Source organism: Humulus lupulus, chromosome X, assembly GCF_963169125.1.
Source record: "Humulus lupulus chromosome X, drHumLupu1.1, whole genome shotgun sequence".
Classification (NCBI taxonomy): Eukaryota; Viridiplantae; Streptophyta; class Magnoliopsida; order Rosales; family Cannabaceae; genus Humulus; species Humulus lupulus.
The window spans coordinates 260,751,954-260,771,536 of NC_084802.1; the positions used below are offsets into that span (position 1 = coordinate 260,751,954).

The 19,583-nt window shown below is 43.8% G+C and overlaps 2 protein-coding genes across 5 annotated transcripts in view; both read right to left on the reverse strand.

The window, feature by feature from the left end:
- Positions 1–6,886: 6,886 nt before the first annotated feature.
- On the reverse strand, positions 6,887–16,146 carry LOC133804699 (uncharacterized). 3 transcript variants are annotated; one of them, XM_062242842.1, is made up of 3 exons: positions 13,713–16,146; positions 12,877–13,602; positions 6,887–7,312 (listed from the first exon to the last, which is right to left on the reverse strand). In XM_062242842.1, exon 1 carries the CDS (start codon positions 15,507–15,509, stop codon positions 14,640–14,642), a length of 870 nt encoding a protein of 289 aa, XP_062098826.1. In that variant the 5' UTR covers positions 15,510–16,146; the 3' UTR covers positions 6,887–7,312; positions 12,877–13,602; positions 13,713–14,639. The 3 variants fall into 3 exon arrangements, with proteins under 3 accessions (XP_062098826.1, XP_062098827.1, XP_062098825.1); XM_062242843.1 differs by lacking the exon at positions 6,887–7,312 and having other exon boundaries at positions 12,683–13,388; XM_062242841.1 differs by lacking the exon at positions 6,887–7,312 and having other exon boundaries at positions 12,683–13,602.
- Positions 16,147–18,259: 2,113 nt separating this feature from the next.
- The window catches only part of LOC133803492 (ran-binding protein M homolog), a 28,575-nt gene continuing 27,251 nt past the window's right edge, over positions 18,260–19,583 (reverse strand). The window contains exons 9-10 of one of the 2 annotated variants that reach the window (XM_062241558.1): positions 19,184–19,270; positions 18,260–18,962 (exon numbers count right to left, since the gene is read on the reverse strand). In XM_062241558.1, the coding sequence (XP_062097542.1) occupies positions 18,714–18,962; positions 19,184–19,270 (336 nt within the window). In that variant the 3' untranslated portion in view covers positions 18,260–18,713. Of the gene's footprint in view, positions 18,993–19,183; positions 19,271–19,583 lie in introns of both variants that reach the window. The other variant, XM_062241557.1, reaches the window with a different exon arrangement.

Below are 19,583 nucleotides of genomic sequence, written 5' to 3' on the forward strand. Positions count from 1 at the left end.
TTGGTGAAGTAGTCTACCGCGACTATGGCATACTTCACTCCACCCTTTCCAGTTGGGAGGGAACCTACTAGGTCAATGCCCCAAACGGCGAACAGCCAGGGGCTGGTCACTAGGGTAATTTCTGTAGGCGGCGCTCGCGGAACCTTGGCGTACCTCTGGCACTGCTCACATTTCCTGACATAATCCACACAATCCTTCTTCATGGTGGGCCAGAAGTATCCTTGTCGAAGGATCTTTTAGGAGAGGCTCAGCCCGGAGGTATGATCGCCACAGAAGCCTCCGTGAACCTCATGGATGATGGTGCTGACTTCGGTTCCGGCAACACACCTAAGGAAGGGTATGGACAACCCCCTGCGGTAAAGCTTTCCATCCATAACCACGTATCGGGGAGCTTGATATTGGAGCTTCCTTGCGTCAGCTTTATCAGTGGGGAGCTCTCCGGTGGTGAGAAATCTGAGGATGGGTCCTATCCAGGAGTGGGAATGGTCAATGATGGCGTTTATCCTTCGTGTCTCAGTACTGGGGGCTTCTAAGTGCCCGATGGGGACTAAGCCATACTGTTCAATCTCCGGGTCCGTTGCAAGCTTGGCCAGCGTGTCCGCGAGTGAGTTCTGGTCCCGGGGGACCTGGCGGATTTGGTGGCCTTTGAAATGCTGCAGTAGGTCGCGGGAGAGAGACACGTAGGCAGCCATTCTTTCGCCTTTCGTCTGGTATTCCCCGGATATTTGGTTTACCACAAGTAGGGAGTCGCTGTATACTTCGATTTTTTGGGCTCCGACTTCTCTGGCCAGTCGTAATCCAGCTAACATGGCTTCATGTTCTGCCTCGTTGTTGGATGCTGGGAACGCGAAACGGATGGCGCTCTGGAGCTGATGCCCTTGGGGAGATATTAGGATGACCCCTGCTCCAGCTCCTTTTTCATTTGAGGCTCCGTCTACATAGACCTTCCATGTGGGAAGTTCCGGGACAGGATCTTCCGGGAGGTCATTCATTCCCGAGCATTCCACAATAAAGTCCGCGAGAGCTTGACCTTTTATGGAAACACGTGGTTGGTAGTGGACGTCGAACTGGCTCAGTTCCATGGCCCATTTAAGCAATCTGCCAGAAGACTCGGGCTTCTGCAAGACTTGTCGGAGAGGGTGGTTGGTGAGTACTTTGATGGTGTGCGCCTGGAAATATGGCCTCAGCTTCCGTGAAGCAATTAGCAAGCAGAGGGAGAGTTTCTCGATCATTGAATATCTGGACTCGGCGTCCAATAACCTCTTGCTTACGTAATACACAGGGAGCTGGATACGGCCATCTTCCCGGACGAGAGCGGCACTCACTACGTGCTCAGTCACAGCTAAGTATAAGAACAACGCCTCTCCTTCGACAGGTTTGAACAGAATGGGAGCTCCGGTTAAATGTTCTTTGAGGTGTTGGAAGGCTGCTTCGCATTCGGGGGTCCACTCGAACTTCTTGTTTCCTCGCAACACATTGAAGAAGGGGATACACTTGTCAGTGGCCTTGGATACGAAGCGGCTGAGAGCAGCTATCCTTCCGGTAACGCTCTGGACATCCTTATGTTTCCGGGGGGAAGGCATATCTATGAACGCCTTTATTTTCTCAGGGTTGGCTTCCACTCCGCGGGAGCTGACAATGAAACCGAGGAACTTCCCAGACGAGACCCCGAAAGTACATTTCTTTGGATTCAGTTTCATCCCGTACTTTCGGATCACGGCGAAAGCTTCCTTAAGGTCGTCACTGTGGTCCCCGGAGGTCTTGGACTTTACCAACATGTCGTCCACGTACACCTCCATGTTCCTCCCCAGTTGGTCCTTGAACATTCTGTTTACTAGACGCTGGTACGTCGCCCCAGCATTCTTCAAACCGAAAGGCATGACCAGGTAACAGTAGACACCCTTGTCCGTGAGGAAGCTGGTGTGTTCCTGGTCCGCGACATGCATCTTGATCTGGTTGTATCCGGAGTACGCATCCATGAAGGATAAGAGTTCGTACCCGGAAGTAGCGTTTACCATCTGATCGATTCGCGGAAGAGGGAAACAATCTTTCGGGCAGGCCTTGTTTAGGTCCGTGAAGTCAATGCACATTCTCCAGGACCCATCGGGTTTCGGGACCAGAACTGGGTTGGCCAACCACACGGGATAGTGCGACTCCTGGAGAAAGCCTATGGACATCAACTTGTCCACTTCAGCTTTGATGGCTTCGGCCCTCACTGGGTCTAACGGCCTCCTCTTTTGGCGAATTGGAGTTGCAGATGGGTCTATGTTGAGTGCGTGGCACGCAACATTAGGATTAATCCCCGTCATATCAGCGTGGCACCATGCCAGGATATCCTGATTATCCTTCACGGTGGCCACGATCTTATCTCGAATGGCCGACGGCAGGTTTCTCCCCACCTGAATGACTTTGGTGGGTTCTCCCGGGTTGAGGATCACCTTTTCGACTTCCTCCATCGGCTCTATTGCTTTCTCGATTCCCACTCTTGGGTCGAGTTCGTCAAAGTATGCCTCCTGAGCACCCCCAGTTTCTGGTAATTCTTCCGCCAAAGGAATGGCAGCAAACGTCTCCTGGACCGTGCAGACGGATCGAACGGAGACGTTATAACAGCTCCGTGCACTTCGTTGGTCTCCTCGGAGGGTGCCAATACGCCCATCGTCGCATGGAAACTTCAAACATAAGTGGCGTATCGAGGTTATGGCCCCACAATCGATTAGGACCGGTCGGCCTAAGATGGCATTATACGCCGTGGGACAGTCGACCACCACGAATGTGCTATGCTTGAAGGCACAAGCGTCGCTTTCTCCTCTGAGGGTGACTGGAAGTTGAATTTTGCCTAATGGCATGAGTGCGTCCCCATTGAACCCTTGAAGCTGGATGGGGCATGGGGCCAGGTCTGTCTCGGTTAATCCGATCGCGTGGAAGGCCGCTTTGAAGAGGATGTTTACGGAGCTTCCATTATCGACCAAGATCCGTGAGACCTTCTTATTGGCAATCTGGGCTTCCACCACGAGGGGATCGTTGTGGGGGAAGTGCACATGTCGAGCATCGTCCTCCGTGAAGGTGATGGGAAGATCCATCATTCGAGGACGTTGAGCAGGTGATTGAACCAAGGCGCACATCTCCCCGGTGTGTTCTAACTCCCTCAAGTACCTTTTCTGGGAGTTGCGGGTGCTTCCGGCAAGGTGCGGTCCTCCAGAAATGGTGGCTACGTGTCCGTCAACGGGTGGCGGAGCAAGGCCGGGCGGATATGGGTTGCCCGGTCCTGGAGCCAACAAGGCAATGGGCGCCGGAGCGGGTGGAGCAGGAAGCGCTGGGAACTGAGACCCGGGAGCTTGGGGGTGATCGGCTCCAGGAGCGCTAGCGGTCCCCCTCTGTCCCGGGGAATATGCAGCTCCGTGAACTACCCCCTGTCCGGGATAGATAATGGGTATCCTCACCCACTGACCGAGGTGTCCCGCTCTTGCCAGGGACTCGATCTCATCCTTCAGCTGAAGGCACTCATTCGTGGTGTGCCCCACGTCTCCGTGGAACTCACACCTCTTATTGGAGTCTCGTGGACGCCTTCCTCCGTGAGACACTTTCGGGGGCTTCCTGTAGTTGACCATATTACAGGTCGCCCGATAGACATTCTCTCGCGAGTCTATCAAACTGGTATATTCCGTGAACTTGGGCTCATAGTCCTTCCGGGGTTTCTTTGAATGGTCTCCCCGGTTGGAGTTTCTTCCGCTTCGTTTGCTCCGCGATTGGCTCAAATTTCGTTCTGGGCCTTCCGCTTGCGGCTGCGGCATGCCAGGAGCGATACTACATCCGGTTTGTACAGCTCCGTACCCAGAGAAATGGGTTTGACTCGGCGTCTGGGCAGACGCAGAAGGCCCATACACACTTAGAGTGAATTGGGCTCCTGGAAGCGTGAGGGCTGGTGCGGGAGCTTGCGAAGCAAAGCTCGGCGCAGTCACGGAAGGCGTTGGAGCCGGGGGAACTCCAAAGGCCTGCTGGTAGGCATCCTCAAGGTTGATGATTCCCTGAGCTTTTGACATGAATTCGGACAGCGTTTCTGCCCGTCTCCTTTGCATTTCCCCCCATAGCAGGGAGCCGACAGTAAGGCCCGATTGAAGGGCGATCAGCTTCATGTCATCGCTGACCTTGGTCTTTGCAGCAGCTTCCATCATTCTCTGAATGAAGGCTTTGAGGTTCTCATTGGGCTGCTGCTTGATGTTGGTTAAGGAACCAACCTCCATGTCGTGGTCGCGGGCAGCAATGAACTACCTCCTAAACGCGGACTGTAGCTCCTTCCAACTGTGGATTGATCCGGGAGCTAATCTTTTCCACCAGTCCTCCGCGGACTTGGTAAGGGTGAGTGAGAAGCACATGCATTTGGCGTCCTCACTGACACGCGCCACTTGCATCATTTTGTTGTATTTAGCTAGGTGGGTACGCGGGTCTGTCCTCCCATCATATAATTCTATGTGAGGCATTTTGAAGTTATCCGGGAGGGACGTTTCCGCGATCCTCCGAATACATGGTTCCGGGTCTTCCTCCTCAGAGTCTGACAGGGCCCCACTTTGCTTCCGGACCAGCTTGGTCAAGGCAGCAATCTGTTCCTCGAGCCTCTTCGTATCACTCTCCGGGAGGTCACGTCCCCGGAGCTTGTCATTAATATGATTTCGGAGGTCATCTCCGCGAGGCCGGGCCTTTTCTCCTTTGGCCTTTTCATACTTGGCCTCCAACCTTCTTCTTAGGTCCACCGTGGACCAGCTATCTTCGGAGTGCGAGTTCGCAGCCCGACCGTCCTGGTTGACGGAATCACTGGGGCGGTTGTTCCTTCCCCTAGGCCTGGGTGCCTTAGCACCGGGCCCTTTAGACACAGAGTGCCCCCTTGGGGCTGAAGGACGTCTGGGCTTAGGAGCGCCAGAGACCTTCTGCGCGCGGGGGGGGCAGTCGGCCTGGTGATTCACGCCTTTAGGAGGTGCAGGGGCGTCAGCGCGTACAGGCTCTCCAACTTTTTCTTTGCCCTTGTTAGGGGCGGCTTTGGATGGTCCAGCAGCGGCTGGATCCGGCATAGCGGCATCAGCACCACCTAAAACAGAGGCGTCCTCGTCCGAGTCGCCTAAGTCTCCGAACTTGCTTTGGAGGCGCTCCATCATGCGCTGCATTTTTTCGGAGAGGCGCTCCTGCTCAGCAAGCTTGGCTTTGGTGACCTCCAGTTCTTCGGCTACTTGGACCAGTTCTGGGTCCTTCTCATAGTAGCAGCCGTCCTTGTAATAACCGTCTTGGACATACTCTTCTTCTTCTTCTAAGTATGTCGTATCTTCGGTACTGACCCGATCCTGGCGGGATGTCGGGTCTTCACCTTGGTAGTCCAAGGGTTCGCTTTGTACCGCATCTTCCATCACGGTATCGGGGTTGACCATAGCATTTTTGTCAACAGCGAATTTTCTCGTAGTCACCATCTCTTTAGCACAAAGTGAATACAAAAAACGTACACAGAAAAAGAGCTGACTAACAACGTCCTACAGCTCTCAATGAAAGCACCAAAATGTTTACCGAGTTTTTCGGAAACGAATACAAACAGAATAATAAAAAGATAAGAACTGTAGAAGTGCTGAAATGTAACTAAACAAACAGTGTTTTTACGTGGTTCAGGCGTTAACAAGCCCTAGTCCACGAGTCGATGTTATTATACTTGGAAAAGGTTACAGTAAGATGGCTGGTGTACAAGAACTTCACACACTCACAGTGTTTCTCTCGGGTTCTCTTGAAGAAGATGAAGCTAGAGAGATTTTAGTAGAGTTCTTGCTATGTGATTTGTTCGCCCCCCTTCTTCTTGTAAAATGAAGGGGTCTTTATAGCTAGGGTTTCGGATTAGGGTTTTTCTCTACGTACATGAGTCTTAATTACACCAGCCATAAATAGGGGATACAATTACTGTAGTAGCATGGCTACAAGACTCTATGTGGGTATATTTACGTGAAAGTATGGGGAACACACAAAGTCAGCCGTCTTTTCCAAGTTGTCAGCGGAACAGTAGGCGAAAAGGTACCCTTAGGCGTGCTGGGATGTGTGCGGCTTTGACCTGACGGGCGTGTCAAGCGGGATCCTGTGTCAGGTGGATATCATTCCAAATATGCCTCCTCCAGGACTCGACCGTTTGGTTTTGTTCCGTGCGAGGCACGGAACTGTTTCCGCGGAGACCACTCGAAGAGTTTCTCCTGGAAGGGGCTTCCCCGAAGGATACCCCTTCGGGAGTCCGGGAGAGTTGACGAGTTTCCGTGTTGTGTTTGCTTGGAAGAGTAATCCGGACACTAAACGGGAGAGGCGAAGCCTTTCTGTCCATCCGCGAGCTCTGGTCACCTACCGTGAAAGACATCGATAATTCTGCTTCCCCGAGGACATCAATCTAAACGCTATCCGGAAATCTGGATAACAGATATATTTAACACAATTTTTAGTACTATGCTCTAATGCACAATCGTAAAAATTAATATTTCATTAATACTCATTTGATATTTATTTAAAATATACAAAAAGTAATAGTTTTACTTTATATTTTATTATTGATAGTTAAAGATAATAATAAAATAATAAGGTAACAAATTTAGCATTTAATGCTTATAGATAAAGATAATAATAAAATAATAAAAATGACATAAAAGTAAATAAAAAATGTAGCATTTAGACCATCTCCAATGGGAGATGTAAATAGTGTGATATATTTGACACAAAAAGTCAATATATTATATATTTAGCACAATTTTTAGTATTATGCTCCAATGCACAATTGTAAAAGGGAAATTTCACTATTAATACTTAATAATACCTAATATTACCAAAAAATCCTAGCACTAATAATCTTTTCAATTTGATGTTAAACATTCCTCTCATACCCAAAATATCACTCCAATTATATCTTCAAATCATAAAATCTTCTCTTCCTCTCTCTTCCCTCTCTCCCTCTCTGTAACGCCCTACTTCCTTAGAACTGTTACTAAGTGAGTTTAAAAACGTGCTTTTAACTCGCTAATCAAGGTTTTAGGTCAAACAGTGTAATTAAGCCGTAAACAAAGGAAAAACATTAGAGATAGTAATCTTTCATAGTAAATCATAAAAGTTTTACACTTGGGATCCCAAAATACAGTTTAGAAATATTTACAACATAAAAACTGTATTAAGTCGGCTAAACGACAAAATCTAAATTCATCACAAACATCCCCCAAAATCCTCTGGCTGTGGCAGCCAGGCTGGCCAAACATGTACACGCCACCTCATGCCTGCTGTACTCATGGTTGGTTGATCTTCTCCATACCCTTACCTGCACCACAGAGCATCTATGAGCCGAAGCCCAGCAAGAAAACCCACAAACAGATAACATATGCAACACATAAGTCAAGCATAAAAACAGGCCACCAATGGCTAAACACATACGGCCTAGCCGTCCCAGGCGTTTATCAAGCCCTGGGTTCGCGGACCACGCCGTAAGGATATCCCAGGTATCCTTTTAGGGACCTGCCCTAGCAGCTCGCGCTCTACATGCTCAACGCTGCTCCCGGCCCTCTGCCGTTCTTGACCTTGCACTCAATGTGCCCAACGCCGTTCCCGGCCCCTCGCCGTTCCCGGCTCTTGCCGTTCACTCATAGAATAACACACATAATATAACAAGCAAGTACAGAATTCCAGCATAAACAGATAAAGGGCTATGCCCTGCAGTTCTAACATATTGGGCTCGGCCCTGCATATCAATTCCATTAAAACACATTGGGCTCGGCCCTGCACACAAGCTCTATGGGAACAGGGCTTTTCTTACCTGAGTTCCGAGCTTTCTGAGCACCGATGCCCCGAGCACAGTCCTCTAACGTGAGCCTCGCCGAAACCCTAGTCACAACACATTAACAACGTCCATCCATCAAATTATAATCCAATAAATAACTTCGAGCCATAACCCTAACCTCCGGGTCCTTTAATTCTACCAATCCGGGTGATAAAATCCACCCCGAGCCTTACCCCTTGAGTTTCCAAACCTAAAATACCCTAAAAACTCAAACTGGCACTAAGGGTCGCGGCCCCACCCACAAGAGCCACGGCTAGCCTCGAAACAGAGGCTAGCACCTCACTGACCCCCACACGGGCCGCGGCGCGCCCGCCAGGCGCCGCGACGCACATGAGCTTCTTGGCCTCCCATGGTCGCGCGCGCACACGGGCCGCGGCGCACCCCTCCTAGGGTCGTGGCTCTCACCTCCGAACCCAGAATTCCTCATTAGTTTTCTATCTTTTCTTCAAGCCAATCCTCACCAAAACCAGACTAACAATCCTAGATAATTAACACCATCATTCCAGCTCAACAACAGCACTAAAACCCCATTGAATCCTACTCCAAAACTCAGCTAAGGCACCCAAAAGTAGACCAAACTTGACCAACATGCAATCCTCAAAACCAGCAGAAATTCAAGACCAAATCTTAATAATTAGAACTTACCTCTTACTGACTTAAGCTTCTGAACCAGTTCCCCCTATGCCTCAATCTTCAAGCTTCAAGTTCCTAGAGTATCCCAGCTGAAATCCCTTTAATTCCTAGCCAATTCCTTTGAGTTCCCTTTGAGTTTTGCCTTAGAGAGTGAAAGAGAGAGAGATGCAAGAGCTATCTTCAGTTCAAGGGAAATATGGGCCGGTTTCCTCAAGTTTCTAAACAATTCTCCCTTTTTGTTTTATTTGTCTTAAGTCTAAAGGGTTACCTCAAGGCTCGGGGTACCAAAACGTCCCCGAGGGCAAAATGGTAAATTTCCCAAGTATGCCCGCCTAGACATTCTATCCTCAAATATATCTCCAAATATTTATTTTCATGTCCCGATAACCCCATAACTCATCTAATACCCAAATTACCCCTCGACTCGCCCTGAGTCCGAATCTCTACCCCGTTGTGACACTCTGGCTAACCGCTCCCCAGGACTGTCTCGGATCGTGTTGTACAGACATATCACATATATACAACATTTATCACACTTATGCCTCTAATATCCATACGGGGCCCACATGCACATTTAACTCAATTAAACATACATCATAATCATATATTCACATAAATCCACATCTAAGCATATTAAATCACTTATTGCCCTCCAGGCACACTAATCAAGGCCCTAAGCCTAATTAGAAAATTCGGGTCGTTACACTCTCTCTCTCTTATTCTCACGAAATCCTCCCTAAAACCTACAGATTTGTATGATTTTCATGTCGAAATCGTTGTAAGTCATCTCCATTGATTCTGTGAAGTCACCAATATCAAAGGCAGCGTCCATTTTGAGTGTTTTTTTAGGAGAAAAACCATGGGTAATAAGATTGTTCATTTTATGTGTTGGGTATTATTTGTTTACATTTTTTTTTTTTTTTTGCTATTTTGAACAGATCTGAGCCTATATTGGTGTGTTTTTTTAGTGAGATTCCGCAATCTGCGTTTTTCTGGGTTTTCTGCAACTTTTTTGCTTGATAGGAGCTCGATAACGGTTCAATAGGAGCTCAATGGTATGTAGAAGAAGGTTCTTTTATGAGCTCGATGCTGCTTGATATAGTTTGATTATAGCTTGATAGTTTTAGGCTTTGTCGCTCGATTGTGCTCGACAACAACTCGATAAGGGTTCGATTGGACCCTAGAATATTTAGTGTAGTTGTTTTCTCTATATGTGCTCGATAGGAGCTCGATAGGGTTCGATGAACGTTTTGGTTAGGTTTTATGTTCGGTTTAAGAAATGGTAGATCAATACTAACTCGATTATGGGCTCGACAGTGCTCGATGACAACTCGATAAGGGTTCGATTGGACCCTAGAATATTTAGTGTAGTTGTTTTCTCGATTGGAGCTCGATAGGGTTCGATGAAGGTTTTGGTTAGGTTTTATGTTCGGTTTAAGAAATGGTAACTTGATACTAACTCGATAAGAGCTCGATTATGGGCTCGATGGTAACTCGATAGTGTTCGATTATAGCTCGATAAAGCTCGATAATGTTCTTTTTTCATAAATTTCTAAAAAATTGACAATTTTCTTGACAATTTCAATATTTTTTTTTTCCAACACAGGTTCCATTGTCTACGTTTTTGTATCCTACATTGGTGTTTGGGAATTACAAGGGAATAAGTGAATTTTCAAGGACCCTCAATGCATGGTGATATCGATGGAGGATACTGTAACGTACTTACAATTCTTGACATATTGCACAAGAAACTTAAAGTTGATAAACATATGTATGGGTTGAAATTGGAGGTTCCTTACACATGCGGCGACCAACCGTTTATACCCGTTCATGTTGAAAGTGATCTTGGTGTCCGTGCATTCTTAGGAGTAACATCTAAAGAATGGTTGGCCTTGTGTGTCACTCATTTAAAAAGATTGTCATTGCAGATCCATATTCCACTCCCGAACCTGAGGGAGCAGCCAGTACTTTAGGATGTTCTATTGGTGACCTGAGGGACAACCAGTATGAGTACAACCCCTATGTGAATGACGATCCAATAGCTGAACATAATGAGGACTTAGGATACAATTCAGTGAATGACGATCCAGTAGCTGAACATTTGCAAGTAGAACAAGCACAAGAACAGCCCATACGTCCTATTACACGAGCGAACCCACCAAGTCAAGGACGTCGAACACCTAGCACCAGCTCTAGTCGTCCTGGTGGAACAGAATATAACTATACAGGGAACGTTCCAATATGTTCAACAGAAGACCACAGAAAATGGAGTGCTCCCATGTTTACAAAAGAAGATATCATGACTTCTAGTCGTTCTAAATCACCCTCATCCGGTGTACCGTTGGGAGAATTACACCTTGGAAAGACTTTTGAGAACAAGATGGAATTGAAAACAAAAGCGGCTCTCTTCGCAATGAAGAATAATTTTGAGTTTATGGTTAAGAAGTCTGGTACTGATGTGTTGTATATCACCTGCAAGGATCCTGATTGTGGTTGGAGAATAAGAGGGGAAAAAGTAGCGCGATCGGAGATGTTTGAGATCACTATTTATAATAGTGTACATACTTGCTCACTAGAATTGCGACAGAAAGACCACCGTCAAGCAGCACCTTCGGTCATTGGGCACTTTATCAAGAACAAATATGCTACTGATGGCACTAGCTACCTAGCAAACAGCATAAAGGAGGATATGAAGAATAATTTTGGGATCGATATGAGTTATATGAAGGCTTGGAGATGCAGAGAGAAGACACTCGGTTATGTCAGGGGGACACCTGAAGAATCGTACTCCAAGTTATCTTTTTACTTGTATATGCTGCAGTAAAAGAATCCAGGTACAATAACTGATTTTGTCACAAATGACGGTCGCTTTCTTTACTGTTTCTTCTCGCTTGGAGTTTGTAGAAGGGGATTTACATCATGTCGTCCTGTTACATGTGTGGATGACACTTTCTTGAAGTCAAGGTACGGTGGCCACATATTGTGTGTTGTAGCATTGGATGCAAATAGCCACATTTATCCAATTGCGTTCGCGATTGTTAACAGTGAGAATCATGCTTCTTGGAAGTATTTCATGATGAAATTAAAGGAAGCCATTGGAGTAGTTGATAATCTGGCTTTTGTATCAGACAGGCATGCTAGCATTATTCATGCCCTTGAGTTGGTCTTCCCTGATGCCTACCATGGCGCATGCTATCATCACATAAGTATGAATGTAATCACTAAGTTCAAGACTGATCACTGTCACAAGGAGATGTGGAATGCGGCATATGCATTTCGGAAGTCAAAATTTCACAGGTTCTTCAACAATATAAAGCAAATGGATCCTGCCATAGATCAATATCTCGAGGGTATTGGCTTCGGTAAGTGGACTCGCGCTTACTTTTTTGGGAATCGATACAATGTAATGACAAGCAACTACGCTAAAAGTTTCAACAACAAAACCGGAGACGCAAGAACCTTCCTAGTCACTACTTTTGTGGAATTCATTTTTTTCACAATTCAGTCATGGTTTGCTGCGCGTCGTGAAGAGGTAGAGAAGTGCACATCCAAATTAGCAACAATATATGAGAAAGATGTCTCAAGCATTACGGATGAAGCAAGGAACTTGAAAGTCCATCCTCTTGGACAGTTCGAATTTCATGTGGTAGACCCAGAAGGTGATGGTGAGGTGAATTTGATGACCAAATCATGCTCCTGTGGCCAGTTTCAAATAATGGGTTACCCTTGTGTTCATGGTGTGGCTACGACCATCCTGCGCAGTGTCAATATTTACTCACTGTGTTCCCCATATTACACTACTGAGATGTGGAGGGAATCTTACAAAGAAACAATTTACCCAACTGGAAACAAGGATGATTGGGAAGTTCCCGAGAACATAGAGTACATGCAAGTCGGGGTTCCCGTTGAAAAACAACCAGTTGGTCGACCGAAGAAGAATAAGGTGGGAAGAAGGAAGACAAACTGCACTCCATCGAATGGCGAAATCATTCGCAAAGAGCGCAAGTGTAGTATGTGTGGTGGGCTTGGCCATAATAGGGCTACATGCAAAGCTAGGCTATAAACTCTTTTTTCCCATTTGGGCTTGTTGTATTACTAACCTATGTTGTTTTCCCTTCTTTTTTATTTGATTTTTCTTAAAATTTATGTTAAGCTCGATGTAAACTCGATGAGCTCGATTGTAGCTCGACATTAACTCGATAGTAGCTCGATATGAACTCGATAATATGTTTGTTAGCTTCTAAACTGACTTCAAATAACTCGATAATAGTTCGATAATGATTCGATATAACTCGATAGTAGTTCGATAATGGTTCGATATGGCTCGATATTAGTTCGATAACAGCTAGATAATGGTTATGAAAATGATATTGCTTGATTGAAGCTTGATATAGTATGAAGATGATGTTTGTTACCTTCTCTTTGACTGAGTGAGCTCGTGTTTCTGTCTGCGATGCCATGTGAACTGATGCGGCCTCTTTCCTACTGCAGGAATCTTCAACATCAAGTTATCAGTGAACAGTTTACTCTGCATTAACAGAGAAGGAATCAAAAAGCACCATGGATTCATAATTTCCTCCAGTTTTGTATCACTAATCACCGAGTTGTCTGAATCATAAACAGTGAGGGTCCAACTAGAAATAGAAGCCTCAATGGCAAACTAATGTTGTTGTCCATAGTTCTGGCACCAACATACATCCTCAACTCCTCCCCAAGATGCCAGAAACTGCTGCTCAATGCCAGTCAACATGGACATAACGTCAGAATCCCACGTGTACTTTGTTTTGTCAGCAATTTTCTTGTACTGATCATATCGGGCAGGTATCACTTGTGAGAAATACATGTTCATCACAACTGCATTTTGTCGATATATATTGGGCAAATACTTGCGAAGCATACGAAGCATGTGTTCTGCCGCATCAATATGCTACAAAGAGAGGACGATATAAAAAGTTAGCAAAGACCATCATAAATGGCTAAAAAATGATGCATAAACAAATAAACTGAGTTCTCATCGAGCTAAACATCGAGTCCATATCAGCTCACATCGAGCTAATCTCAAACAGTAAACAACATAACTTGTGTAGCCTATCAAGCTCTCATCGAATTCACATCGATCCTGGAAACCCCCCATCGAGCTCCTATCAAGCTCTCATCGAGCACATATCGAGTCAATAAACATAGAACTTGTAAAATTGAAAACAAAACATAATTTCTACCACTATCAAGTCATTAGGTATAAATGGCTTACCCCATCATTGAGCCATGACTAGGGTGTCTTCCATGTCAGAAACCACGCTGGACCGTGATTTCCAGTCTTTACATCCCTCGGGGTCTTGTTGGGGATGCCTCCAAGCAGCCACTTGGACATTGTCTTATATTGTTTGCGATCTGGCTTCTTGAGAGGGTCCAACACCTGTGTAGCCTCCTATCCTGGTGCAGCTGCATCAGCGCGAGGTCTTTTACTCGTGGGAACGGTGTAGTCCTCAAATCAATATGGCTTGCGTCTAGTCCTCTGAAACCGAACCCCAGCAATATCCTCAAGGTTGACAATAATGACTCCCAGAGTTGCAGCATCAAGTGTCACAATGATGGTAGGAGGCGTGGTTAGATCATCAACATAGTCCAGAGGAATATCCAGTGACTCTAAGTCTGAATCTTCATTGGAGCCCCTCGGTTTCTCCTTAATAAACGTCAAGATCTGACTGACTACGTCCAGGATCACTGACTGGTTCTTCAGGAGGGTCTCATGTCGACCATCGACTCTATCCAACCACTCAATCAAGTCGGTGAGCTCAGGGGCTAAGGCTGGGGCTGGTGTTGGGGATGATGTTGGGGCTGAGGCTGAGGCTGGGGCAACAAGAGGGGTGGGACCTGCAACCTCCTCCTCCAGGGCAGCATCATCAAATATCTTGGCTGCCTCGACTGCCAGAGAAACTATCTCCGCGATTTTCTCAAAAGTCGCATCCTCCTCCTCATCAACCTCCGAGGGATCCTGGCCAAGCCCAGGATAAAGGGGAAGATCTCCCTCTGTCAACGACAAATAATAGTCTTTTTCTGTTGGTCGAGGAATCAACATTGGAAGGACGATTAACTGCAAACAACATAAAACATTTGGTCAACTCAAATAATCATAAAAGGTAAGCATATAGATAAAAAAATAATTGTTTAATGTCAATCAAATATAACTTCCATTCTTCTTCGATAACATTGGTGAGATGACGGACTTGGTGAAATCCTTGTTCCTTCGATGTGACCAACTAAGCATCCTCGGGACCATGTTTCTCGAACTCACAACAAACTCCGTCGCAAGCTGCTGGATAGCCTCATATGCCCAATATTGTAAGGCCGGGGCATAACCATACATACTGTACTTGGACTCTTGCTGCACCTTGGTATCCTTCTTGTTGTCATAGTTGGCATTTTGCTTCACCATATCCTTCTTACAAGACTGCAATAGCCTCCTATAAGAGTACTTCCCCCATGGATAACTGAAAAAGTACTCTACGTCCTCAACAATTTTCAGAATATCTCGCCATATGTGCAACTTGCCATCAATGGCATTCAGAACCCCCTCAACCAACAAACATAGACCAAGCTTGTACACATCTTCCACAACAGTACAAGTCTTGAAAGCATGGTCCACCTGTGAGAGCTTTACTTTCTCAGCATCATTGAAATACTCCTTTATCAACCGGTCGCTGAGATTACGCTCTTCCAACTCTTCCAGTGACGGGAAGGTACTGAAATTCAACCCCGTCACTAGGGCAAACTCTCCCATACCGAATCTACAAAACTTCGACCCCAAGAAGAAATGCACCTCATCTTCATTGTTGCTGGCGATTTTCCTCAACAGCAGTTGATGCACCAAGACTTCAGAGAAATTAAACTCCGAAGCCAAAAAGAACTGCTTGAAACGGGATTCATTAGCCCTTTCAAGCAGCCCGAGCTCCACAAACCTAGACTTAATGTGATTTAAAGTGCTACTATCCCGATATGTCACTCGACCAGGAAAGTGATCACTGAACGGAACAAGCAACTTAGGCATCTGCAACAACACATGAAAAAAAATTGGTAAAAAAACAAAATGTTAAACATAATAAAAAAAATTCAAAAAAAATTCATCAAAAAGCTGAAATAAGTTGTCATCGAGCTATAATCGAGCTGCAACATACCCTATCAAGCAACTATCAAGAAACTATCGAGCCTATCGAGCAATATCAACAACCTAAATCTATATAGACTATCGAGCTAGTGTCGAGCCTATCGAGCTAAGTAAAATCTGTCTACATAAATAACCATCAAGCTACAATCAAGTCTAATATCGAACCATTATCAAACCTATTGAGCCCTTGTAATCTAATACCACAAATCCATCGAGCCTACTATCGAACCTATCGAGCCCTTTTTATCTAATACCACATATCCATCGAGCTCCTATCGATCCACAATCGAACCGTTCAAACTACCCTATCGAGCCTACTATCGAGCCTATCGAGCTAGTTTCATATATTGTCATAGATCAATCGAGCTTCTATCGAACCTTCATCGAACCTATCGAGCTACTAGTTCAAACCCAGAAAAATGCAGACCTAAGAACTGCCATACCCATTCCACACCACCAGATTCAAAGGGATCAAAACAACAATAATGAGAATATGGCTTCAAGAATTTACCTTAATGAGAATATGGGTTCGATTGACGGGTACGATGGGTTCGACGCCGTGGGTTTAGAGCTTCATTGCCGACGTTGGTTCGACAGGTTCGACGAGTTTGGGTGACCGACTTTGGAGAAGAGAAAGAGAGAGGGTGAGATCGATTCTGGGTTTTGTTTTTTGAGGTTTGCCTTCGGTTTGGGTTTGGGTTTTGGGGAAGAAGTGATTGAGAGCAATAGAGAGATAGAGAGAGTGTGAGAGAGTTTGTGGGGGGAAAATTTTGGGTGGGAAAAAATAAGAAGGGTATTTTTGGTACTTGGTGAAAGTTTAGCACCAATTTGAAAAACTAATTAGTGCTGGTATTATTTAGTAATTATACACAATATCATGCATAAATAGTGAAATTTCCCTTGTAAAAACTGTTATAAAATTTAATATTTCATTAATGTTAATTTGATATTTATTGAAAATATATAAAAATAATAATTTTTCTTTATATTTTATTGTTGATTGTATAAGATAATAATAAAATAATAAGGTAAAAAGTATAACATTTAATGCAAATAGATAAAAATAATACTAAAATAATAAAAATAACATAAAAGTAAATAAAAAAGTGTAACATTTATGGTGATGCAAAATATGCACCATGTTATATTGTGTCAACTTTGGCTCAACTTTTAGCATGTGTCAAATTTGATACAACTTTTGACACACTATTGGAGCAAGTTTTTTGTAAAGTGAGCTATATTTTAACAATATATCACTAATTTGGCACTCGATTGGAGATGCTATTAGGTGATGCAAAATATGCATCAAGTTATATTGTGTCAAATTTGGTCCAACTTTAGCATGTGCAAAATTTGGCACAACTTTTGATATACCATTGAAGCAACGTTTTTGTAAAATTAGCTATATTTTAACATTGCATCACTAATTTGGCATTCCATTGAGAGATTTTTGATAGCATTCGATAGATTGTGAGTGAAAGATAGAGAGAAATATCAATCATTTCCTTCCAATTTTTATTGATGGTGGGATCATCAATAACAACGGACTACTACATTGCTCCATCTTTTTCTTAATTGCAAACTACGTAAAGAAAACGAAAACCACTCAGAGTTTAAAAAGAGAAATTACAAATTTACTTTCATTGCTCTAACCCACGTCGAAGAAAACCTTTAAGAAATATGTTCTACTAATTCAACTTCCATTAGTGTAAGGATTTGAAGAATGATGTTTGCTTACGGAACCAACAAATTAAGCACTCCACAACACAACCAATCCGTCCGAAAACTATTAACCGTCTTCGAAACTTCCCTGAACATGAAAATAAAATGGATCGTCTTCCAACTTGGATTTTTCTGACTCACAAAGCAGGCCAAAAGTAAAGGTATCAGTCAGAAAAAAAATAAAGTAAATAAATTAATTGCAGTAAAACATATGTGCACTACTCTCCACTATAACTGATATGTAACCCACATCTTCTCCTTCCTTTGATTGTTCATCAACGCACCAAAAATTGCCCCCAACCATGCGGACAAAAAGACTTTCCCTCCTATAGAAGTGCCCTCTCTCTCTCTATAAATATATATATGTACCTCTCTCTCTCTCTCTCTATATATATATATATATATGTATGTAAGTTTCTCTATTTTAACATGTGTTTGAACTTCATTACTGAGCCTATTTTGAACCATTGTAACGGTTATTGTCATCATAATTTAGATTTCTATCGATTCGATGAATCCAATTGCACTATATATTCCGTTAATTTTGACTCAACGTTGAATTTTCCTATAAAATTAAATCTTAGGAGAAGATTTAAAGAATTCAAAGTGACAAGTACAAGATCCAGAAATCCAAAAGGAATTAAAAATGTCGAAGTAATTACAACCTCCATTTTTGCATAAAATTGACCCTCGGCAGTAGGAGAGAGAAACGGGGTTTTCCTATTGGAAAAGGATTTGATTTTTGGAATGATCTACAGTTGAAATTATAAGGCAAATCTAAGAAAACGCAATCTTTAAATGTTCTTCAAACCTCCACTAATGACTATATCCAACTGCTGCTATCGGATCTGAGCTTACATGTATAAATACGTTAAGAAAGCTAGAAACGCCTTTGGTTGAAAAGAAGCAGATATTAAACTGATTTCCTTCATGAAAAAAAAATTGGACTAACATGTAAGAACTCTAGCACCCACATTACCATCCAGTAATCATCTTATCTGTTCTATTTCTGTTTGATTCGAACACAGTTCCAATGTAGCTCCCCAAACAAATTTTGTACAGATCCTTGTGGTAATCCAAAGATCATAACACATAATTCTACAGTACATACATTTCCCAAATCATAGTTCAACTAGAATACCTTCTTCTGAGACTTCAAAATGGTGAAATACAAAGCACATGGAGATAGAGAGAACACACCATTCTTTCCGATGAGTGCAACACTACTTCAGATCAGCTAGGTATGAGTGGCCATTCAGTTACGCAAACTAAGAGCTGAGTCCAACCAGATATGTGACACAATAGGAAAGGCTGTCTGTGCGTATGAATAGGGTAAGGGATGCAAACTGTGACAGATAAGATCAGCTAGCACTTGGCCTTCTTAATATCAAGTACTCTGTGCAAATGAAAAGCTTCACCTTGATCCCCATTTAAAGATCTTCTCTCCAAACAGCACGCAGTCAGCTGTCTGAGTAGCCTCTCGAGGTATGAATGCAAGAAACTTTGTGAATCTTTCATAGTAGGATTTGTTGACAAGATCATTGCATTGACAGTGTCTGCCACAACCTCACGTTGTGTCTCTTCGAGAAGATACCCAACTGAAGACTCTTGTGGCTGTTGATATGCCAACAGAGCAACACAGTCCTACAAAATGAGGATTTTACATTGATATAGTAATACTTAATCCAAAATAAATAAATAAAGATCTTCTCGAAAACAAGACTCTGTCCTAATGTCAACAGCCTACTCAAACAAGTAGAGAGAGAGGCTATCAGGCTAAAAAATCTAACTTGATAAAAGTAACTAACTAAAGATACAAAGTAATGCTTGCCAACCTTAACTAGATCGTCAAACCCAGGCAACTCAAAAAATTTTGCCAACTCCATTCTTCCGTATTTCACAGCCTCCTCTAGTGCTCCAACCTAATTTATCATATTTACATTCAGTTAGAATAAACATATAAATTCACCTTCAAGTTGAAGAGCATATTTACTTAAGGTAACAGAAAAGATGGACTCGAAAATAATGAACGCATGTTCCCAATTTAATGTAAGTTTCATTAAATTAAAAGGCTTCTGATAGGCCAACACTTAAATACACCTATTCTAGGAGGATTAAATCAATTGTATCCTCGTCAGCCCTTATTAGTTAATTAAATTGAATCCTAGTCAGATTGTACTAATGAGATCTATATTAAGGTGGCCTAGTGAGGAGGGAGGGGTAGTTGTGTATTTT